Below are 24,676 nucleotides of genomic sequence, written 5' to 3'. Positions count from 1 at the left end.
CGAGACAGGCCTGCAATTTTTATCATAGGTACACTTCAACTATGACAGACAAAATTAGAAAAAAATCCAGAAAATCACATTGTAGGATTTTTAATGAATTTATATGCAAATTATGTTGGAAAATAAATATTCGGTCACCTACAAACAAGCAAGATTTCTGGCTCTCACAGACCTGTAACTTCTTCTTTAAGAGGCTCCTCTGTCCTCCACTCGTTACCTGTATTAATGGCACCTGTTTGAACTTGTTATCAGTATAAAGGACACCTGTCCACAACCTCAAGCAGTCACACTCCAAACTCCACTATGGCCAAAACCAAAGAGCTGTTTAAGGACACCAGAAACAAAATTGTAGACCTGCACCAGGCTGGAAAGACTGAATCTGCAATAGGTAAGCAGCTTGGTTTGAAGAAATCAACTGTGGGAGCAATTATTAGGAAATGGAAGACATACAAGACCACTGATAATCTCCCTCGATCTGGGGCTCCACACAAGATCTCACCCCATGGGGTCAAAATGATCACAAGAATGGTGAGCAAAAATCCCAGAACCACACGGGGGGACCTAGTGAATGACCTGCAGAGAGCTGGGACCAAAGTAACAAAGCCTACCATCAGTAACACACTACGCCGCCAGGGACTCAAATCCTGCAGTGCGAGACGTGTCCCCCTGCTTAAGCCAATACATGTCCAGGCCCGTCTGAAGTTTGCTAGAGAGCATTTGGATGATCCAGAAGAAGATTGGGAGAATGTCATATGGTCAGATGAAACCAAAATATAACTTTTTGGTAAAAACTCAACTCGTTGGGTTTGGAGGACAAAGAATGCTGAGTTGCATCCAAAGAACACCATACCTACTGTGAAGCATGGGGGTGGAAACATCATGCTTTGGGGCTGTTTTTCTGCAAAGGGACCAGGATGACTGATCCGTGTAAAGCAAAGAATGAATGGGGCCATGTATCGTGAGATTTTGAGTGAAAACCTCCTTCCAACAGCAAGGGCATTGAAGATGAAACGTGGCTGGGTCTTTCAGCATGACAATGATCCCAAACACACCGCCCGGGCAACGAAGGAGTGGCTTTGTAAGAAGCATTTCAAGGTCCTGGAGTGGCCTAGCTAGTCTCCAGATCTCAACCCCATAGAAAATTTTCGAGGGAGTTGAAAGTCTGTGTTGCCCAGCAACAGCCCCAAAACATCACTGCTCTAGAGGAGATCTGCATAGAGGAATGGGCCAAAATACCAACAACAGTGTGTGAAGACTTACAGAAAACGTTTGACCTCTGTCATTGCCAACAAAGGGTATATATAACAAAGTATTGAGATAAACTTTTGTTATTGACCAAATACTTATTTTCCACCATAATTTGCAAATGAATTCATTAAAAATCCTACAATGTGATTTTCTGGATTTTTTTCTCTCATTTTGTCTGTCATAGTTGAAGTGTACCTATGATGAAAATTACAGGCCTCTCATCTTTTTAAGTGGGAGAACTTGCACAATTGGTGGCTGACTAAATACTTTTTTGCCCCACTGTAATTGCTGGGGTTTCACTATTTTAGAGGGCTATGATAGACTATGTCTTGTCCTTCCCTGTCCTCTTCTGCAATACATGCAGTATTTCTCTTTCTCTCCCACTCTGTCTGTGCGTCCTTGTGATTAGTGAAGTGAAACCGATAGGGATTTTCCGAGAGAGAGAGAGAGAGAGAGAGGGTTAGTGGTCTGGGCATTAAGATGTGTGTTGTTGAGAGAGAGTTTCTTTTTTTGCCTATACTACCTGAGGGACAGGCGTTTCTAGTCTGACTTGTCAAGGGATTCACCACTCCGGCCACTGTACATCTGTCTGCTACACATGATCAATTATTCACTCAGAGGAGATGAATATTTGAAAACGGTTTACTCGCCTACCATACCTCCACTCCTGTCTGCCTTTTACTGCGTCTGCTCTTGTGGAATTCCAAAAGGAGCAGGAGCAATTTGTTTAAAGCTCGTCTCCCTGTGTTGGGTGGGAGAGCGAGAGTGCCGTCTCACTGGGAACAGACGTCATTCCAATGTCTGATTTTGATTCAAATGTTGGTTGAGTTGTCAACTAGCGTGAATTCAACAACAAATGTCACGTCACTGGATTTGGATTGAACATTGGGTGAAAAAAATAAATTCTCTTACATTGACTTTCAATTTCAATCAGTTGTCCATGTTGATTCAAAGTCATCACATTACATTTTTTGGTGAAAGAAAATGGCGTTGCTTCAACCAGTTTCTGCCCAGTGGGATGTTGTTGGTCATACTGGACCCTGCTAAACAGTGTGCTGCTGGCCTAGTCTTCTAAAGCTACCTCACTGTGCATCTCGCTGTTCACGGTGTCATGCAGTTTTGCGTGTGCATTTTGAGTGGCTCTGGTTTTCTAAGGGTTGGCAAAATAAATGAATGGACCTGCACGCTCTGCCCACAGTTGAGGCCCGAGTCTAGTTCTAGTAGCGTTTGATGCTCACAGGGTTCAGACCACTCTTGGCGATATGTGGTCAGGCTGGCGCATCGCTGAAGTCTAAAAAGACGGTCCTTCAAAGGCTCTTTATGAAATAATGGATGAAACCGTCCATGTGCTTGTCCAGGTTTAACACTGGAGGAAAGAACACAGGCCTATTCATTTACTGTTAGATTTGTCATTCTACTCGTCACAGTCTGTATCCTGCATGGAAGACAGGATGTATTGGACCTTTTGATGTCTCCGGCATGGCTGCAGGTGGTCAGTAATATATTCCTCCCAGGCTCCGAGTAGAAAACACACACCTACACAATATCTCTCTCCCACAGACTGACATTGGACCAATCGGATAAGATTTTCATCTGAAAATATGAGCTTGTTGGTTGTAGTCCGCTTGAATGGGTAAGAGCTGTGTAGTACGGCAATCTGAGCTCTTGCCTTTCAGATGAATATTTATATTCCAATCTCTGGGATTAATGCGAGATTGAGAGAGAGAGAGAGATGATAACGAGAGTGAAAGAGCTAGAACGAGAGAGACGCGCAAACATAACCTGGTGACTCACTCACATGGCCGTGTTCATGTTTTCCTGCACCGGACGTAGCCAACCCGGTTCCCCTTCTATATTGGTGGTATTTGGAAGCATGCCCCCTAGAAGTCAGGTTGGGCTGCAATCTGTCTGTTTTAATCACATGGAGGCATCACGTTCGGCTCTCTAGGGCCCTGATCCAACTCCGGTCATGAGTGGTGTAATGTAGCGTTGTTTGTCTTGGCCTGGCTCAGACAGCCTGTGCATAGTGTCTTTGTGTCTGTCTGTCTTTGTGTCTGTCTGTCTCTCTTTCTCTGTGTGTGTGTGTGTGTTCCCCTGCCTAACCCTGCCACAGGCCCTGACCTGGTTGTCCTGAATGCCAGATGGGTTATACTGTCTGTAATCAGCACTTAGCTCCCAGCTCAGACACGCAAAGCAAAGCAACGCAACGCAGCTTAGTTTGGGTTTTTGCTAGTGTAGTCTGTCTCTCTGTCTGACCCTCCCTCTGTCTCTGTCTGACTCTCTCTCGGTCTGTCTCTGTCTTTCTGTCTGACTCTCTCTCTGTTTGACTCACTCTGTCTCTCTGTCTGACTCTCTCTGTCTGACTGTCTCTGACACTCTCTCTGTCTGTCTGGGTCTACCTGATTCTCTGTCTGTCTAACTCTCCCTCCTTTTAATTCCCTGGAGATGCCTCTAAAAATGATGTATTATTAATAATAATGAGTCAATTCCGTGTTATATTCCCATCTGTCACTTAGTTCCACTTGGTAGTGAGTTGGTTGACTTGGTTCCATGCTGAATGTACTCTGCATCAGGGATGGGCAACTCCTCGTGGGCCTGAGTGGTGTCATACCTTTCCCACATCCCTAGCAAATACAGCTGATTAAACTCATTGCATTTTAAACGGAAGATCATGATTAGTTGATTATTGGAGTCAGATGTGTTCGCTGGTGCCCTGGGCATAAGAGACACCAATTAGGCCACAGAGGACTGGAGTTGCCTATCCATGTCCTGCATGATTCCAGAGCACTTCTCTTAATGCATTTTCTTCTGTGCATTAAGGTTGTTGAAAGGTCATTGTTGTCATCTACATGACATGTGGCATAAGGTCACTGCTGATGTGTGAATAAGAGACAGTCGCTGCCCCCCCGTCACACAGATATGTTTGTTTTACTCTCCTTGAAGCGACCAAACAATTGATTCTCATTCAAAATCCTATTTACCCTAACCCTTAACCTAGCCCTAAACTTGACCTTAATCCCAAAACCCTAATTCTAACCCTAAGACCTACACTTAAAATAGCCTTCTTCCTTGTGGGGACCAGTGAAATGTTCCTTGTTTTACTTCTGGTCCCTACAAGGATAGTAAAACACACACAGACACAGTGTTGTTGGAGGGTTTGTTGTCAAGGCTGATACCAGGAAGTGATGTGGCTGGGTGCCAGTGTGACCACAGTGTCCCAGGCTCCCAGTAGTGACAATAATATATCAGATAATGGTGACTTGTGCTTTGTTTACCCCATGTCAATATCCTGAAGACATCAGCTCCTGGCTCTCCTTCAGTAGTCTTCCATTTTGTCCCATTACGTCAGGGTGACCAGAGAATAGCATTGTCTAATAGTCTCTGTGTGGCTGTAGATGGAGGTGTTGTCCAGTAAACAAGACCGATGCTTTCTGAATGGGAGAGCTAATGATTTCCTATAACACTTGTGGTTTCAGTGTAATTGGTTGAGATGGACGTTGGGATTCTTTTTCAGTTAAGGACCCCTTAAAGCCGACACATATCTGTCCCTCAATTCCCCATTTGAGATGAGGAAGGCTGTCAATGTGGCCACATTTAGAGAACGCCAATGCACACACAAACAGACGCGCTCGCCCGCACACACACACACACACACCCCCAAACACATTTACGTCATTTATCAGACGTTCTTATCCAGATCAACTTACAGGAGCAATTAGGGTTGAATGCTCAAGGGCACAGCGATAGGTTTTTCACCTAGTCGGCTCGGGATTCGAACCAGCGACCTTTCGGTTATTGACCCAACACTCACATCACCGTGATTCAGCTACTGTACATTTCCTGTGGCAGGAAGCCTTCCTGTCACACCTCAGACAATACTCTTTGACAGGAAATGTACAGTAGCTGAATCACGGTGATGTACTCATATGCAAGCCATTGCTAACTCGCGTTAGCGTAATGACTGAAAGTCTATGCGAGCATCATGCTTACTGTTCCCATACACTTCCTGTCATTGGGCTAACGCTAGTAAGCGTTTACTCTAACGCTAGTTAGCAACTTCCTTCATACTGCATGCAGAGACATAAAATGGTATCGATGAGTTCATCTGACTATATGGGTAAGTAAAAAAAAGGCTTAATTCACAAAATCTCGCATTGTCCATTTAAAGCCCCGCCTCAGAGGAAGTTGCCGCACCTATTTCGAGTAATTCCTGTCCTAGAGCGGAAATTCACATTTAGGTTCCAGCTCAAAGACTGACGCATGCTGCTAATACATATTCAGGAATTTGGAGTGGGAGAACGTGGTGTAGTAGAGAAATATCAACATTTAGGCCACTGAATGTAACTAGCTAGCATGATAACTTTCATTAGCTAGCTAAGGTTATGTCAGCACCATTTCAGACTACTATAATAATTAAGACTGTCATAATAATTATTTCAGAAAAAGACTAGCAGCCTACCTGTCAAGAAATGAGTCTCAGCTAAGCCTATACCAGTTGTTGACGTTGTCTTACTCTTGCCATTTGACAGTGGGAGAAAAAGTACTCAATTGTCATACCTCAGTAAATGTAAAGATAACTTAATAGAAAATGACTCAAGTAAAAGTGAAAGTCACCCAGTAAAATACTGTGTGTAAAAGTCTAAAAGTATTTGGTTTTAAATGTACTTAAGTATCAAAAGTAAATGGAACTTCTAAAATATACTGAAGTATCAAAAGTACAAGTATAAACCATTTCAAATTCCGTATATTAAGCAAACCAGATGGGACAATTTTCTTTCTTTTTTTTGACGGATAGCCAGGGGCACACTCCGACACTCACACAGACATAATTTACAAACTAAGCATTTGTGTTTTGTGAGTCTGCCAGATCAGAGGCAGTAGAGATGATCAGGGATGTTCTCTTGATAAGTGTGTGATTCTGACCATTTTCATGTCAAAATGTAATGAGTACTTTTGGGTGTCAGGGAAAATGTGTGGAGTAAAAAGTACATTATTTTCATTAGGAATGTAGCTGCAAGCTAGCTAGCGTTGTCTAAATTGTGCAGCCATATATCAATGTGTTGTCTAAATTGTGCAGCTATATATCAATGTGTTGTCTACATTGTGCAGCTATATATCAATGTGTTGTCTACATTGTGCAGCTATATATCAATGTGTTGTCTACATTGTGCAGCTATATATCAATGTGTTGTCTACATTGTGCAGCTATATATCAATGTGTTGTCTACATTGTGCAGCTATATATCAATGTGTTGTCTACATTGTGCAGCTATATATCAATGTGTTGTCTACATTGTGCAGCTATATATCAATGTGTTGTCTAAATTGTGCAGCTATATATCAATGTGTTGTCTACATTGTGTAGCTATATCAATGTGTTGTCTACATTGTCTAGCTATATCAATGTGTTGTCTACATTGTGTAGCTATATCAATGTGTTGTCTACGTTGTGCAGCTATATCAATGTGTTGTCTACGTTGTGCAGCTATATATCAATGTGTTGTCTACATTGTGCAGCTATATATCAATGTGTTGTCTACATTGTGCAGCTATATATCAATGTGTTGTCTGCATTGTGCAGCTATATATCAATGTGTTGTCTACATTGTGCAGCTATATATCAATGTGTTGTCTACATTGTGCAGCTATATATCAATGTGTTGTCTAAATTGCAGCCGTGAATCCGCCATAGAAAAAGAAAGGATATAACCTCTGGTTGTATGGATGGCCTGGATGGCCTAACTAGTGAATGGGTTGGAGTGTTTTATTGAATTAATGTGCAAGTTTTTTTTGCATGGCAAGGTGCCCTGTGAGGGTGGAGATTTCTATTTAGGATCAATGTAATGGTTGAAAATGAGCAAACCCTGCATCAGGCCATGCAAAACTAATTTGCCTAAAACGTTAGTGGTCAAAACCATGTGACAGGGGGAGCGGGGTTCTAAAATGCAATCATACCACGCAATTTGACAATTTTTATAAAATTGTCACATTTTATTTTTATGCAGACTAGATCAAAAATAAGTGAAACTTGACAAATGATACAATAGATTGGGATATTTTGCTGGTAAAAAAGGGGAAGTGCAAAAACATCACTTTTCCCCCCCTATTTTAATTTACTCTATAGTAAGGCGCCCAAGTGTAGGGTGGTCACTAATTAACACAGCCACAAAGTTATAAACCCGGTCTATTTCTACTTTCTCTTAAAATCAGATTTTAAACCTGACTCTCACCTTTGCCCTAACCAGACTGCTAACCTTAGCCTAACCAGACTGCTAACCTTAGCCTAACCAGACTGCTAACCTTAGCCGAACCAGACTGCTAACCTTAGCCGAACCAGACTGCTAACCTTAGCCGAACCAGACTGCTAACCTTAGCCGAACCAGACTGCTAACCTTAGCCGAACCAGACTGCTAACCTTAGCCGAACCAGACTGCTAACCTTAGCCGAACCAGACTGCTAACCTTAGCCGAACCAGACTGCTAACCTTAGCCTAACCCAGTGTTTCCCAAACTCTGTCAATGGGACCCCAAGGAGTGCACGTTTTGGTTTTTGCCCTAGCACTACACACGCGACACGCTGATTGAAATAATTAACTAATCATCAAGCTTTGAGGACCGAGTTTGGAAAAATGCTGGCCTAACCCTAACCTTAAAGTAAGATCAAAGCTAATTTTTGTTTTTAGACATTTGTACGATATAGCCAATTTTGACAATATCTGGCTGTTTGGCTCTCAGATAGGAAGACGTTCCAGCAGTTGTTACTGCTTAATAAACATTGCCATGCTGGTGGGTGTTTAACATTGAAATAAAACCCAGCCCTGAAACAAAATGTAGGCTGAAAAGAATTGGCATGTCATCTCATAGGAAAAGACACGTAAGACTCACGAAAACACCCAAAGTCACACATTCAAATTTGTCACTTGAAGCACAAATACTTCATACTTTGACTAAAACGATAACTTATTGACTTATATTGTTGTGCAAAATTGTTGGTAAGCTCTGGCCATCGTCTTAGCTTGAAAAAGTGGATTTATACTGGTGTAGGCGTTTAAAAGACATCAGCATATTAACATTTTTTGGAGTGGTTGCAAATATTTAGCGGTGGTGGGCCACCGCTGCTAAATTAATATAGGGGAAACACTGCTATACCCTATACCCTCCCCCTCTATGTGAGCTATCTGTCCATCTATCTTTCTCCATGTTTTAATTGTTGCTTTTCACTCTTTGCCAGGTTAACAGAGCCATCAGGTTCCCTCACAGATGGACCTATCAACTACAAGTACAAGACTAAGTGCACCTGGCTGATCGAGGGCTAGTAAGTAGCTCTTGCTCTCTTTCCTCTCCTCCCTCCTATCTCTGTTCATACCCTCTTCGATCTATATTCTGTACAGTATGTATTCATTCTTAGACTGATTTGTTATTGTTCAGTGGTCTTCGTGTTAAACTCTTTGTCTAATGTAAAGACTCCTGATCATCGTGGGCAGTGTTGTAGTTACTACTGCAGCCCAATAGCTACCCATTTTAAACCATGCTCTATGTTCTGTCGTCCAGCCCAAACGCTGTGCTCAGGTTGCGCTTCAACCATTTTGCCACGGAATGTAGCTGGGACCACATGTACATCTACGATGGAGACTCCATCTATGCACCTCTGGTTGCAGTATTCAGGTGAGGTCATCATGCTGTATGCATGTACATACGTGTGTACTCTCTAGTATGCTGTCAACTGTGCATGCACGAACACCAAATACTGTATACCTCAAACCTAGTTGGGCGGATCACATGCCGCTAAATAGAATCCACACAGTGATGATTCAGAATACTGGCTAGCTGAAGAGGAATTGTTCTCTCTTTCCATTATAGGTAACGAGTGGGTGTTATCCATGAATCAATGGATTAATATTCTGCATTTACACTGAGTAAAAATATGAACGCAACATGTAGTGTTGGTCCGATGTTTCATGAGCTGAAATAAAACATCCCAGAAATGTTCCATATGGACAAAAAGCTTATTTCTTTTAAATGTGCACAGATTTAACATCCCTGTTTGTGAGCATTTCATCTTTGCCAAGATAATCCATCCTTCTGATAGGTGTGGCATATCAAGAAGCTGATTTAAACAGCATGATCATTACACAGGTGCACCTTGTGCTGGGGACAATAAAAGGCCAATCTAAAATGTGCAGTTTTCACACAACACAATTCCACAGATGTCTCAAGTTTTGAGGGAGTGTGCAATTGGCATGCAGACTGGAGGAATTTCCACCAGAGCTGATACCAGAGAATTGAATGTTAATTTCTCTACCATATGCCGCCTTCAACGTCATTTTAGAGAATCTGGCAGTACATCCAACCGGCCTCAACCTCAGACCACATGTAACCACGCCAGCCCAAGACCTCCATCTTCTTCACCTGCGGGATTGTCTGAAACCAGCCACCTGGACAGCTGATGAAACTGTGGGTTTGGACAGCTGATAAAACTGTGGGTTTGCACAACCAAAGAATTTATGCAATAACCGGGGAAGCTCATCTGAATGTTTGTCGTCCTCACCGACTTCAGTGGGCAAATGCAGACCTTCGATGGCCACTGGGACGCTGGAGAAGTCTGCTCATCACAGATGAATCCTGGTATCAACCGTCCTGGGCAGATAGCAGATAGTGTGCATGGCGTAGTGTGGGCGAGCTGTTTTCTGATGTCAAGTGCCCATGGTGGCGGTTGGATTACTGTATAGGCAGGCATGAGCTACGGACAACGAGCGCAATTGCATTTTATCGACGGCAATTTGAATGCACAGGGATACCGTGACGAGATCCCGAGGCCCATTGTTGTGCCATTCATCCACTGCCATCATCTCATGTTACAGCATGGTAATGCACGGTCCCATGTCGCAAGGATCTACACAATTCGTGGAAGCTGAAAATGTTCTTCCATGGCCTGCATACTCATCAGACATGTCACCCATTGAGCATGTTTGGGATGCTCTGGATCGACCTGTACGACAGCGTGTTCCAGTTCCTGCCAATATCCATCAACTTCGTACAGCCATTGAAGAGGAGTGGGACAACATCACAGGCTACTAAGAACAACAACCTGATCAGCAATGCGAAGGAGATGTCACGCTGCATGAGGCAAATGGTGGTCACACCAGATACTTACGGGTTTCTGATCCACGCCCTTACCTTTTTTAAAGGTGTCCGTGACCAACGGATGCATTTCTATATTCCCGACGTGAGAGCCTAATGAATTTATTTCACTGATTTTCTTATATGAATGGTAACTCAGTAAAACCTTTGAAATGGTTGCATTTATATTTTAGTTCAGTGTAGCTCTTAGGTGTTCCTCCTCTCAAGTCTTTAGAAGTAGTATTCTCCACCCAGCCACCCTCCCTCCCCCTTTGAAGAATAGGTCCCTAATGTAATTTCTTCCACTGGGGGTTCTTCCATATGGACTCTCCCCTGGTCCATCAGTATTGGCTGTGTGGTCTTTGTGTTGAACCTGGTTGTAGTCTTCCTGGTGGGGAGCGGATTTCTCCTCCCTCTTTGATGACCTTGATTGAGCTGTGCAGTGCAGGCCTGAGTTTGATCCTCCATGCAATGGAGAGATCGATCCCGAGGAGAGGAAGGAGTCACTTTCTCCCAATGATGTAAGGAGGGAGGACGGGAGGGGGGGTTTTCATGGTGACAGCAAACCAGCTCAGCAGTCAAGCAAAGGGCGATCATTTATCCAGCAAGCTTTGGAGCTTAATGAGCGTGTGTGCGTGCGTGCGTGCGTTGCGTGCGCGTAATGTATTTTTCTTTTTCTCCCACAGCGGTCTCATTGTCCCGGAAACGAGAGGGAATGAGACTGTTCCGGAAGTGGTAGCCACCTCTGGATATGCACTGTTACACTTTTTCAGTGACGCTGCCTACAACCTGACTGGATTCCACATCTCCTACTCGTGAGTAGCCCCATCCCCATCCCCATCCCCATACACACTACATTCACAGTCAAAATCCTCACCTATACCATATATGACCAATAGGGAAGTCTCTGGCTCAGTAGCAGACAAGTCTTAACTGACATGCCTCGTTAAATAAAGGTAACGTTTTACATTTAATATAACAGTTCCATCATGGTAGTGACTGCCCATTACTGCTTATCTCTTATTAACTATCATTTATTTCACTTTTTTAAAATATTACATTTGTTTTATTTGATGACTTTATTATTTCATTCCTAGTCATCTCATCTCTATAGAGCTGCTGCCTATGGGAGAGATATATTGAGAGCAGTTTCTTCGAGGTATCTTCTCTTGATTGTGCATTTTGCTGTCTCTTATGTAGTAAGCTTAAAAGAAACAGACAGGACAAGTAGCCACGCAATGGATTATGGTCATTGTAGTTAATTATCATGTTTTCTCTGTTGTTGAACATTGGCTCCCTACTACATTGCACAGTTCAGGCATGAGCAGATTTATCTCTAGAAAAACTGCAATATGCGCATTGAGCTCACAGAAGAAAAAAAATACAAAATGGAATTCAAATAATTGAAATGATGTTTTAAATTATTTGTTTAGAAAACTGAAAATAAATAACCAACATTTAGGTTAATCGCTCAGCACTACTGCACACATACAACTTCAGACTCTCTAGGCCACATTGTAGACCCTGGAGACTAGGGTCTACAATGTCTGTCACAAGAGTAGCTGGGAATTGGCATTACAGCTGAGAAGATGACACCCCTTAACATAGGAGATACGTGTGTGTGTGATTCTGAAAATGAATTCATTGGGTTGTCTCAGAAAGCAGCAGCCAAAGAGAAAGATGAGCTTTCAAATAAGTCAAGCTCAGCCTCGAGGCCTCCAGCACAGACACACACCATGTGGCCATAAAGGTGTTGCCATAGCAACACTCTTGCCACAGCGGTAAACATTATAGTCCCCCTGTTGCTGAAAAGCCCATGCATTATCCTGGATCCTTGACCTCCTTCTGTTTTCTGTCTACCTTCCCTCTTTCTCTATTATTTTGTCTGCACATCTCTTTAATTCTCTCTCCATTGCTCTGTATCTCACCCTGTATCTGTTCTGCTCCCTGAAAACACATACCCCAATAAATGTCAATCACCTCTGTCAATCATTGTTGATCATTCTTTCAGCTATTTGTTTTTCCTCAATTATTTATTTATTTATTTTTATTCAACATTTATTGATACAAGTAAGTGAATTAAGAGCAAATTCTTATTTATGATAAATTATAACCTTTCCAAATGTACTTCCCCATCCCTGCCATGGTCTCATGCTTTCACTCATCTAATTCACCATCTCTCCATTCTGGGTCTATAGGGTCAACTCGTGCCCCAATAACTGCTCCAGTCATGGGAAGTGCAGCACAGGGAACTCCATCGCCAGCCGGGTGTACTGCGAGTGTGAGAAGTACTGGAAGGGCGAGGCCTGTGACATCCCCTACTGCAGGAACAACTGTGGCAGCCCCGACCAGGGCTACTGTGACCTTACTGGGGAGAAGAGCTGTGTCTGCAATGACAGTTGGCAAGGTCCGACTAGGGCTATGGTTATAATGTGTCAAAGATTTCACAATGTTGTGGTGTGGTATCTTCATGTTGGTTCATAGGGTTCATTCATTCTTCAATGACAAAGCTAAGTTATTTTTGTTCTTGTAGATTGAGTCCCACTGCCATCTTCTGGCTGAAATGAGAACTGTTACGAGAGAGGCACAGAGACCATGTTTCATATATTACAGTAATACAAGCTGACATCTGAAGTGCTCAGCAGATAGGACAGTCTTAGTTTAGATGAGGGAATGAGGTCATGTTGTAGGATGCATGTAGCCTGTTAGATAATAGCGAACACTGTTTTGACAGCTTGGTAGTTGGAGCCTTTTTCATGCTCTAACAATCTAATCTTGAGATGAAGGTGGAAGACCATCGGTTTCTGCATGATCTTATTTAAAATTACCCATCCTGTCCGCTTTTCATACAGGCTACACTAAATACACTTGCTTGTCTGTTGACCAAGAGGAGCTCTTATGTTCCATGTCTGCCATCTAGTGGTGCTGGAGGTTTTGTTCTTACACCTGGTGGGTCGCTGGTCTGGGTATCCTCTTAGTATAACCATGCATTGACCTGATCTCTACTATTCCTGAATACTGTATGGGGATGTATTAACATGTCTTATTTACAGTAGAACCACCCAAACGCCTCTCAATGAGACGGAACTGTCCAGCAGGGTAGAACCACCCAAGAACCTCACAATGAGACGGAACTGTCCAGCAGGGTAGAACCACCTAAGAACCTCTCAATGAGACGGAACATTCCAGCAGGGTAGAACCACCCGGTCACCTCTCAATGAGACGGAACTGTCTAGCAGGGTAGAACCACCCAAGCACCTCTCAATGAGACGGAACTGTCCAGCAGGGTAGACCCACCCAAGCACCTCTCAATGAGACGGAACTGTCCAGCAGGGTAGAACCAACCAAGCACCTCTCAATGAGACGGAACTGTCCAGCAGGGTAGAACCACCCAGTCACCTCTCAATGAGACGGAACTGTCCAGCAGGGTAGAACCACCCAGTCACCTCTCAATGAGACGTAACTGTCCAGCAGGGTAGAACCACCCAGTCACCTCTCAATGAGACGGAACTGTCCAGCAGGGTAGAACCACCCAAGCACCTCTCAATGAGACGGAACTGTCCAGCAGGGTAGAACCACTCAAGCATCTCTCAAAGAGATGGAACTGTCCAGCAGTGTAGAACCACCCAAGCATCTCTCAATGAGACGGAACTGTCCAGCAGGGTAGAACCACCCAAGCACCTCTCAATGAGACGGAACTGATCAGCAGGGTAGAACCACCCAAGCACCTCTCAATGAGACGGAACTGTCCAGCAGGGTAGAACCACCCAAGCACCTCTCAATGAGACGGAACTGTCCAGCAGGGTAGAACCACCCAAGCACCTCTCAATGAGACGGAACTGATCAGCAGGGTAGAACCACCCAAGCACCTCTCAATGAGACGGAACTGTCCAGCAGGGTAGAACCACCCAAGCACCTCTCAATGAGACGGAACTGTCCAGCAGCGTAGAACCACCCGGTCACCTCTCAGTGAGACGGAACTGTCCAGCAGGGTAGAACCAACCAAACACCTCTCAATGAGATGGGACTGTCCAGGGTATAGCCAACCAAGCACCTCTCAATGAGATGGGACTGTCCAGGGTATAACCAAACAAGCATCTCTCAATGAGATGGGACTGTCCAGGGTAGAACCAACCAAGCACCTCTCAATGAGATGGGACTGTCCAGGGTAGAGCCAAACAAGCACCTCTCAATGAGATGGGACTGCAGGGTAGAACCAACCAAGCACCTCTCAATGAGATGGGACTGTCCAGGGTAGAGCCAACCAAGCACCTCTCAATGAGACGGGACTGTCCAGGGTAGAGCCAACCAAGCACCTCTCAATGAGACGGGACTGTCCAGGGTAGAGCCAACCAAGCACCTCTCAATGAGACGGGACTGTCCAGGGTAGAGCCAACCAAGCACCTCTCAATGAGACGGGACTGTCCAGGGTAGAGCCAACCAAGCACCTCTCAATGAGATGGGACTGTCCAGGGTAGGACCAACCAAGCACCTCTCAATGAGATGGGACTGTCCAGGGTAGAGCCAACCAAGCACCTCTCAATGAGATGGGACAGTCCAGGGTAGAGCCAACCAAGCACCTCTCAATGAGATGGGACAGTCCAGGGTAGAGCCAACCAAGCACCTCTCAATGAGACAGGACTGTCCAGCATGGTGCCACTCCTATGCTCTCACACTGAGTTGCTGGTCACTGGTCATTTCCCCAATAAGGTTTTCTCCACTGATGTATTGGGTTAGACAGGGTCCTGGCCCATAGACCTCATCACAGCCCCCCATTCCCCCTGTCCACTGTCCTTCCTCCACTCTAATAGGGGACAACAGGGGCCAGTATCATGGGATCTTTCTCATAATGGGGTTTGATGAATCAGAGTGAGACCTTCTTTATTAAACCCACTAATGGTTCTGCCACCTGTCGGCCTCTGGGTGGTGGGGTCCTGGTAGCCATGTGAGTTCATCACCGTCATGGCTGTCCCCATCATCATGACATAAGCTGCGTTGTCACGCTCTTCGCCAGCAGATGGTGATGTGGGACCATGTTTAGTTAGATGTATTAAAGAGTTGTTGAAGAGAGTATTTTGCTACAAACGCACCTCACATACTCTCATGCATTTGTAAGTTGTGTTGTGTGGTCCTCTCCAGGTCCAGATTGTGCTCTGTCAGTGCCATCCACCGAGTCTTACTGGGTGATGTCTAACGTCAAGCCCTTCAGCCAGTCCCTGGGCAGGGCCTCCCATAAGGCTGTGGTCCATGGGAAACTCATGTGGGTCATCGGAGGATACAGCTTCAACTACAGCTCCTTCCACATGGTGCTCAAGTAAGGCACTGACTGAAGAGAGGCCTGAAATATCTGTCTGTCTCTTCGTCTCTGTAGCTAGGTTTCCATCCAGTTGGCGACAGATTGTCATGCAAGTATTCTCAAATCTGCCTAAAGAAAATATACGCATTTTCTCACCAAACTGACTTGTTGCAGATAGAAATCAGTGTGTGATGACGTAGTGCACACTAAATGTACTTTTTCGCTAAAGTTTTCATGTACTGAATACAAATGTTCATTGTGTTTCCATCGCATTTTCAATTCTACCGAATTCTACAAAAATTGTTGCGTTAAATAGTAAATGTGCCGACTCTGGTCTTGACACGTGGTGCTCTAGCCAACAGCTTGCCAATATAGTGCAGGTAGGTGGTGCCGGTAGGTTAGTCTAAATGATGAGATTATTATGGATTGGAGCGAGAATATTTTTATTTGTCGAAAGGCAGTCAAGCATCGATCGTCATATCACCAGAATAAGACTCTGGATATTTATTGGAAAGGAGCATCAAGCTCATTATGCACTTTCACCACCCTGTGAAGTTCATCATTTACTTAATCTGTAGCCTAATAACCTGCATGCTTTCCCGAGTCGTAATGGGAGGACCACAACCATGTCGTCACGTGACTCCAAGTTTACTTCGATATGATGGTTTTTATATTCATATTTGCGCATAAAGTTGTTTCCACCACCATTTTTCGCATAATTAATTTTACCAAAGCAAAAAAGATCCCACCCGGTAGAACGATTAAGTGATCTGTCGGCATTTATAAAATTGTACAGTCATTTCCTGTTACCATCCCAGCTGTCGTGATATGTGTTGTACAGTATGAATTCACTCGCATAAAAACTGTGGATGGAAACGTAGTTAATGTCTACTTACCACCTCTATATTTGTCTCCTTCCTGTCTTTTCCTCTTCCTCTCTCTCTCAATTCAAAGGGCTTTATTGGCATGGGAACATATGTTTACATTGCCAAAGCCACATTTCAAATGTCATATTATGGCTGTGTTGTAACGATGTACAAAATGGAAAATAAATAAACATAAATATGGCTTGTATTTGCAGTGGTGCTTGTTCTTCACTGGTTTCCCTTGTGGCAACAGGAACACAAATCTTTCTGCTGTGATGGCACACTGGTATTTCACCTAATCGTTATGGGAGTTTATCAAAACAGGACTTGTTTTCAAATTATTTCTCTTTTTGTCTCTCTCTGTCATTTTCTCTCTTTCCCTCCACTCTGTCCATCTCTTTCTTCTCCCTCCACTCTCTCCATCCATTTTTTTGTTGTGTATATTCTGTATAGCTCAGGCCTGATTGTCTCTCTTCCCCCCTGCAGTTATAACCTGGAAAGCAGCACTTGGGACGTGGTGCCGATCAATAGTGGTCCTCTGCAGAGATACGGCCATTCTCTGGCTCTCTACCAGGTAAGGCAGATAATGGCCACAGCCCACTAGCATGGTGGATGTGTTCCATTTAGCTTTTTGTCATCCACTGGTACTATACAGGGCTCTGTACATGTAGACAGGGCTCTGTACATGTAGACAGGGCTCTGTACATGTAGACAGGGCTCTGTACATGTAGACAGGGCTCTGTACATGTAGACAGGGCTCTGTACCTGTAGACAGGGCTCTGTACATGTAGACAGGGCTCTGTACATGTAGACAGGGCTCTGTACATGTAGACAGGGCTCTGTACATGTAGACAGGGCTCTGTACATGTAGACAGGGCTCTGTACATGTAGACAGGGCTCTGTACATGTAGACAGGGCTCTGTACATGTAGACAGGGCTCTGTACATGTAGACAGGGCTCTGTACATGTAGACAGGGCTCTGTACATGTAGACAGGGCTCTGTACATGTAGACAGGGCTCTGTACATGTAGACAGGGCTCTGTACATGTAGACAGGGCTCTGTACATGTAGACAGGGCTCTGTACATGTAGACAGGGCTCTGTACATGTAGACAGGGCTCTGTACATGTAGACAGGGCTCTGTACATGTAGACAGGGCTCTGTACATGTAGACAGGGCTCTGTACATGTAGACAGGGCTCTGTACATGTAGACAGGGCTCTGTACATGTAGACAGGGCTCTGTACATGTAGACAGGGCTCTGTACATGTAGACAGGGCTCTGTACATGTAGACAGGGCTCTACATGTAGACATGTACAGACAGGGCTCTGTACATGTAGACAGGGCTCTGTACATGTAGACAGGGCTCTGTACATGTAGACAGGGCTCTGTACCTGTAGACAGGGCTCTGTACATGTAGACAGGGCTCTGTACATGTAGACAGGGCTCTCTCTTATTTGTCTCTTTCTGTTTCTCTGGGGGTTTCTCTCTACTTCACATATATTTTCTCTCTTTCCTCTCTCTCTCTGTCTGTTGGGTGAGGGAGTTAAGAGGATTGCCTCTCTGGGTCTGAGTAGCGATAACATGGCAGTAAGATGGATGTGGGGCCCTCAGGGTTGGTCAGAGAGCAGCAGGGCTACAGGCTTTGCTCTGGCTAACTGACTCTTCGGCTCACCAGGGGAAACAAGCATGACGACTACATCTGATCTGTTTGCTCTTTCTCTTCTTCCCTTGAAACTATAGAAGTCTGTCTGAATAACCCTGTTAAATAGAAAGTCTGCCTCTGGCGTGTGTGTGTGTGACTTAAAACTCTTTCTTTACTGCTAAGCTCTTAAGTGTTTGGGTCGCTTTCATGAAGAGGGACAAATGGATTTTCTATTAGATGTCTTACTATGGTTAGTGACCTAAGGGGATCCGGCTTTGTTTACGTGAGTTAAATGGAAGCAGTATTTTATGGCTCAGAGTTTATAGCTTGAAAGGCTGAGAAGTTTATTTTGGAACGACTTTCACTTCATTACTTGCAGTTTACAATACTTTAAAATGGTACCCCATGGAAGACCTCACTAATTGTTTTGTCTTGTAAGGAATACTGCAAACGTTAAAGGTTCTACGTACTAACATACCTTTAGAACTAGGCTAAGCTGCAGTCTGTGTTTGGGACATGCCAGGGGTTTATATTTTTATCGTAGAGTAACACAGTCATGACTTCAGATGAATTTGGGTGATGAGCAAGCATCTTGACATTGATCTGACCGCTAACCCCTTATTTCTGACCTGACCTCTAACCCCTTATCTCTGACCTGACCGTTAACCCCTTATCTCTGACCTCACCGCTAACCCTTTATCTCTGACCTGACCGCTAACCCCTCATCTCTGACCTGACTGCGAACCCCTTATCTCTGACCTGACCTCTAACCCCTTATCTCTGACCTGACCGCTAACCCCTTATCTCTGACCTGACCGCTAACCCCTTATCTCTGACCTGACCGCTAACCCCTTATCTCTGACCTCACCGCTAACCCCTTATCTCTGACCTGACCGCTAACCCCTCATCTCTGACCTGACCTCTAACCCCTTATCTCTGACCTGACTGTGAACCCCTTATCTCTGACCTGACCGCTAATCCCTTATCTCTGACCTGACCTCTAACCCCTTATCTCTGACCTGACCGCTAACCCCTTATCTCTGACCTGACCGCTAACCCCTTATCTCTGACCTGACCGCTAACCCCTTATCTCTGACCTGACCGCTAACCCCTTATCTCTGACCTGACCGCTAACCCCTTATCTCTGACCTGACCGCTAACCCCTTATCTCTGACCTGACCGCTAACCCCTTTTCTCTGACCTGACCGCTAACCCCTTATCTCTGACCTGACCGCTAACCCCTTATCTCTGACCTGACCGCTAACCCCTTATCTCTGACCTGACTGCTAACCCCTTATCTCTGACCTGACTGCTAACCCCTTATCTCTGACCTGACTGCTAACCCCTTATCTCTGACCTGACTACTAACCCCTCATCTCTGACCTGACTGCTAACCCCTTCTCTGACCTGACTGCTAACCCCTTATCTCTGACCTGACTGCTAACCCCTCATCTCTGACCTGACCGCTAACCCCTTATCTCTGACCTCCCACTGACTCATGCTGTGACGTTTTCATTTTATCAGTTCACTACAGAACCGTTCTCTTTTTGAAGGGGAACGTGAAAGGACTTATTGTCTAAAGGTTTTATGATAAGGTTTTATTCTCTAATGCAGCGTTGTTGATCAGAAATGAAATAGTAGATGAAATGATACACACCAAGGTCTTTTCTAATTGAGATGCCTCTGTAGTTTATCCTGGGATTACATTCAGAAATCCCCTTTACAAGTGACATTCTCTCTCAGAGGGACCTACATTTAAATGGGAACCTTTAATTTAGTCCGTGTTGTGAGGATTACCTTAGCTACTATACAGTGAACATGCTGAACTTCCAGACAGCTGCATTCACTCTTCTGCCTTTGTGTGTGTGTGTGTGTGTGTGTGTGTGTGTGTGTGTGTGTGTGTGTGTGTGTGTGTCCATGCATACATGTATTATGAGTGTTTGTATGTGCAGCATGTGTGGACAGCCATGGCTGTGTGCCCACCTTTTCCCTATACCCCATCTTTCACATGTTCCATGCTTGCTTTGATTGATGTGAACACACTTAGCCCATTAAGTGTTTCTTTACTGTTCACAGTGGTGTACCACTGGGGTCTCCAGGTGTCAGTACATCAGAAACTCAAACCTTTCAGGAAATGGAAGAAACGTTCCTACTGTATCAAATTCTATCAGTCACATGCACCGAATACAACAGTGAAATGCTTACAAGCCCTTAACCAACAATGCAATTTTTAAGAAAATACCCCCCAAAAAAGTAAGAAATAAGAATAACAAATAATTAAAGAGCAGCAGTAAATAACACTATTGGGGCTATATACAGGGGGTACTGTGTATACTGTTCATTTGGTCAGTACCAGGGTTTCCGTTAGCCGGTAATAGCCGGATTTTGGCCAATATAAAAATAGAAAAGGCAGGTTTCATCAGCGCATCACACACCCCTTTGCAATGAGGCAGTATGCATTGAGAAAACATACTTTAATTGTTGTAAACCTGAATGTTTTACTACATATTATGAGGCAGTATGCATTGAGAAAACATACTTTAATTGTTGTAAACCTGAATGTTTTACTACATATTATGAGGCAGTATGCATTGAGAAAACATACTTTAATTGTTGTAAACCTGAATGTTTTACTACATATTATGAGGCAGTATGCATTGAGAAAACATATACTTTAATTGTTGTAAACCTGAATGTTTTACTACATATTATGAGGCAGTATGCATTGAGAAAACATACTTTAATTGTTGTAAACCTGAATGTTTTACTACATATTATGAGGCAGTATGCATTGAGAAAACATACTTTAATTGTTGTAAACCTGAATGTTTTACTACATATTATGAGGCAGTATGCATTGAGAAAACATACTTTAATTGTTGTAAACCTGAATGTTTTACTACATATTATGAGGCAGTATGCATTGAGAAAACATACTTTAATTGTTGTAAACCTGAATGTTTTACTACATATTATGAGGCAGTATGCATTGAGAAAACATACTTTAATTGTTGGAAACCTGAATGTTTTACTACATATTATGAGGCATGTTTTACCTTTGCTACAAAGTAGCCTGGCCAAAATCAGACCATATCTGTGGTGGTAATTATTTTATATAAACTTTATTTCATTGCATATTAGATCTCCCCTCTTTAAATATTTTTTTTTGACAACAGTGTTTTCTTGCTAATTGCATTATGGAACAAACATTCGTGTGTAGCCCTACTACCTTGTGCACATTGCTGTACTTATGTGAAAAAATTGTTTTAAGCTAAGCATTCTGATCTGTTGCATGAAACTCATTGCTTTTTAAAGTTTATTTCTCGACAAGCTGACCAATAGAATAGGTAAACTTTTCTACTATGGGGGATAGTAGATTGACAAAGTCTAGTGATTTTGCTGTTAGCTTCTCGTCTTGTTGGCTGAGGAAAACTAAATGTAGCCAGTTATTCTAACATCTTCAAAGTGGGCATCATTTCCTCCTCCACTTGCATCTTCTGTTAATATGAATTACCATCATCTAATTGGGATTCCTGTCATTCTGAGAACCGTGGGTGAAAGCCCTAACCAGATTACACACCCAATGCATATGGGTCCGGTAAATTTCTCAAATGTCCGGAAAATTAAAATGCTGCCGGTCAAATGCCCAGCGCCACATTTACCCAACGGAAACCCTGGTCAGAACAGAGATATTGTAGTTCTACCTGTGTAACTTCCCCTCTGTTATAAAACCCAGGTCCTTCACTCTGTTATAATACCCAGCTCCTTCACTCTGTTATAAAACCCAGCTCCTTCACTCTGTTATAAAACCCAGCTCCTTCACCCTGTTATAAAACCCAGCTCCTTCACCCTGTTATAAAACCCAGCTCCTTCACCCTGTTATAAAACCCAGCTCCTTCACCCTGTTATAAAACCCAACTCCTTCACCCTGTTATAAAACCCAGCTCCTTCACTCTGTTATAAAACCCAGCTCCTTCACCCTGTTATAAAACCCAGCTCCTTCACCCTGTTATAAAACCCAGCTCCTTCACTCTGTTATAAAACCCAGCTCCTTCACCCTGTTATAAAACCCAGCTCCTTCACTCTGTTGTAAAACCCAGCTCCTTCACTCTGTTATAAAACCCAGCTCCTTCACTCTGTTCAGTTTCTCTGTAAGTGGGAAGCGCCTTGTTTGGCCGCCGTTCCTCAGCCACCAGCCCCACATACGTAAAGGAGGAATCCACAATTAGCATATAAATGAACACCTACTCTGAGGTTTTTAATGTAAGGCTTATGCTGAGCTAGTGCAGCACACACATCAAGCCAACAAACCTGGAAACGGGAACATGAGAGAATAGACTTCCTGGGTCAGGGATGGGACCACACACCCACGCCACACACCACCACCACACACACACTACACATCATGCACACCACACCACCACACACATACCACACATACCACACACACACTCCCCTACTCTCTCTCCTCCACACACATAATTCCCCTCAAGTCTGTAACCCAACCCTGGAATATGTTATTCCTCTCTCTCTCCTCTAAGGATTGAGAGATTACGGTGTGTGCTGCTGCTAGGAATACAACCCATTGCCCGCCCATTTCTGATTTTAATATACCGACAGAAGCAATAGCTCGTCTTTACGCATGCATTCAGATCATAGCGTTTATATAATATCCCCTGCTTGGTATTCACATTTTGTATTCACAAATCTGAAAAAGCCACCTTCAGTAAGAGCTCCCTCTTAGTCGGAGGTGTAGCATCCGAGGGACACGTGGGGGAACTGAAGCGTGGGGTTGCTGCTTCGCTGGTGGTGTGGTGGTCAAACCATCCTGCAGCCAGATGTGTTTACTAATTAAGTGTGTTGGGCTGCGTGTTGGGCTGCGTGTTTTCTGCACACCTCTCCCTCCCAACTGCTTCTACTACAGGACTCAGACTGTGTGTGTGTGAGAGTAATCTGTCATGGACAGAGGCAGGTTAAAAAATGGTATCATAGCATGTGTCAACAGACTGGGGATGCGATGACTAATGAGAAACCTTGTTCCGGTACGCCATTTTTGTTTGTCACTTATCATTTGGACAAATCCTGATTTCACAGGTGTTCTTGTCTTCCTGAATTTCGGAAGGGGAGGGGACATTTGGCCCATAGACGAGCCTGAAACTTGCATAGAGTTGGTATATTTCTCCTAACATCTCCCCAGAACTGTATTGAGCAACTGACGCAATATTTTAGTTCTGGGGTTCGGGGATTTTGAGAGAGATTCCGTTGGGGTTGGCAGTGCGTGCTGAGGTAATGTAGAAGGAGGGAACCAGATTTCCTTGACAGAAAATACATTGAGGCTCTTAAGGCTGTTGGGTCCCTTGTGGATGTGTTCGTGGCCTGGGAGACGGTATAATTGCCCCCCTGCGGTGTAGCGACACTGTTACCTGTGCCAGGATGTTCCAGTTGTTCCTGTGTGGGCAGAGCTCCTCTAGGTACTTTACAGTATGTTGCTCTATGTTTATGAAATGGAGCGTTGCTGTACAGTAGTAGTCTGCACTGTAAAAACAGGATGCCATAGCGATAATGACTGTATTATATAGCTGCATTAGAACCCTATAGCTGAAGTACCAAGATGCCTGAAAAGGTTTTAGTAGCATATTAAAGTTACTGTCAGGTAAAGGTAGTTGATTGTTATCTGTAGTATCATGTGATTCAGTGTATGGGGAGAAGCCAGTAGTTGACCTCTGTATGAGAGGGCTATAGCAGCAGCCTTTCTCAATGATTGTTGGTGTTCACAGCTATACCCTGTCTGTCTCTGTCGTGATTGGGGTCCAGGGATGATACACTCTTTGGAGAAGCCCATGGCCGTACAGCTCAATAATGCACACACACACGCGCGCGCGCGCGCGCAAGCATGGCATGCACACTGGGGAATGCGGTGTCTCACCTTCTTTTCATACTGAACACGCAGAGAGCAGACATTCTGTCGAGGGCAGTCATGGATAGAAACCTCTTTAATCTTGTGTGTTTTTATACAACCACAATCCCTAACCCTCTGTCATCTCATGCTTCTGATGTTTTCCCCCCTCCTCAGGACGACATCTACATGTACGGTGGGAAGCTGGAGGCTGGTTCAGGCAACGTGACAGACGAGCTGTGGGTCTTCAACATCCCTAGTCGTACTTGGTCCCTGAAGAACCCCAGCAGCCTGGTCCAGGGACAGCCCTACGCCGTGGAGGGTCACTCCGCCCACCTGGCTGAACTGACCAATGGGGATGTGGTCATGGTGGTTCTCTTCGGCTACTCCCCTGTCTACAGCTACATCAGCAAAGTGCAGGAGTACAACATCAGTAGGTCCAACAGTGGCTAGATGGATGGGTTGTGGGGTTTTCAGCCATGATGAGTAATCCTCATGAATGAATTCATATTTTACATTCTTACAACCCAGTGGCAGATTTCGAGCCTTCCAAAATAGGCAAAGTGACAGAAACAACCATAGATGCCCGCAGCAACATTGTATTCAT

The 24,676-nt window shown here is 44.2% G+C and overlaps 1 protein-coding gene across 2 annotated transcripts in view; it reads left to right on the top strand.

Moving 5' to 3' along the window:
* LOC112253122 (attractin-like protein 1) overlaps positions 1-24,676 on the top strand; it is a 385,056-nt gene that overhangs the window by 39,316 nt on the left and 321,064 nt on the right. For both annotated transcript variants that reach the window (XM_024425061.2, XM_024425060.2), the window contains exons 2-8: positions 8,479-8,562; positions 8,799-8,912; positions 11,054-11,182; positions 12,566-12,774; positions 15,507-15,681; positions 17,016-17,103; positions 24,247-24,502. In XM_024425061.2, the coding sequence (XP_024280829.1) occupies positions 8,479-8,562; positions 8,799-8,912; positions 11,054-11,182; positions 12,566-12,774; positions 15,507-15,681; positions 17,016-17,103; positions 24,247-24,502 (1,055 nt within the window). The remainder of the gene's footprint in view (positions 1-8,478; positions 8,563-8,798; positions 8,913-11,053; positions 11,183-12,565; positions 12,775-15,506; positions 15,682-17,015; positions 17,104-24,246; positions 24,503-24,676) is intronic.

The sequence above is a fragment of the Oncorhynchus tshawytscha genome, linkage group LG06, assembly GCF_018296145.1.
Source record: "Oncorhynchus tshawytscha isolate Ot180627B linkage group LG06, Otsh_v2.0, whole genome shotgun sequence".
Classification (NCBI taxonomy): domain Eukaryota; kingdom Metazoa; phylum Chordata; class Actinopteri; order Salmoniformes; family Salmonidae; genus Oncorhynchus; species Oncorhynchus tshawytscha.
Note: the sequence above shows the minus strand (reverse complement) of the source record. Positions and strands in the feature narration are given on the sequence as shown.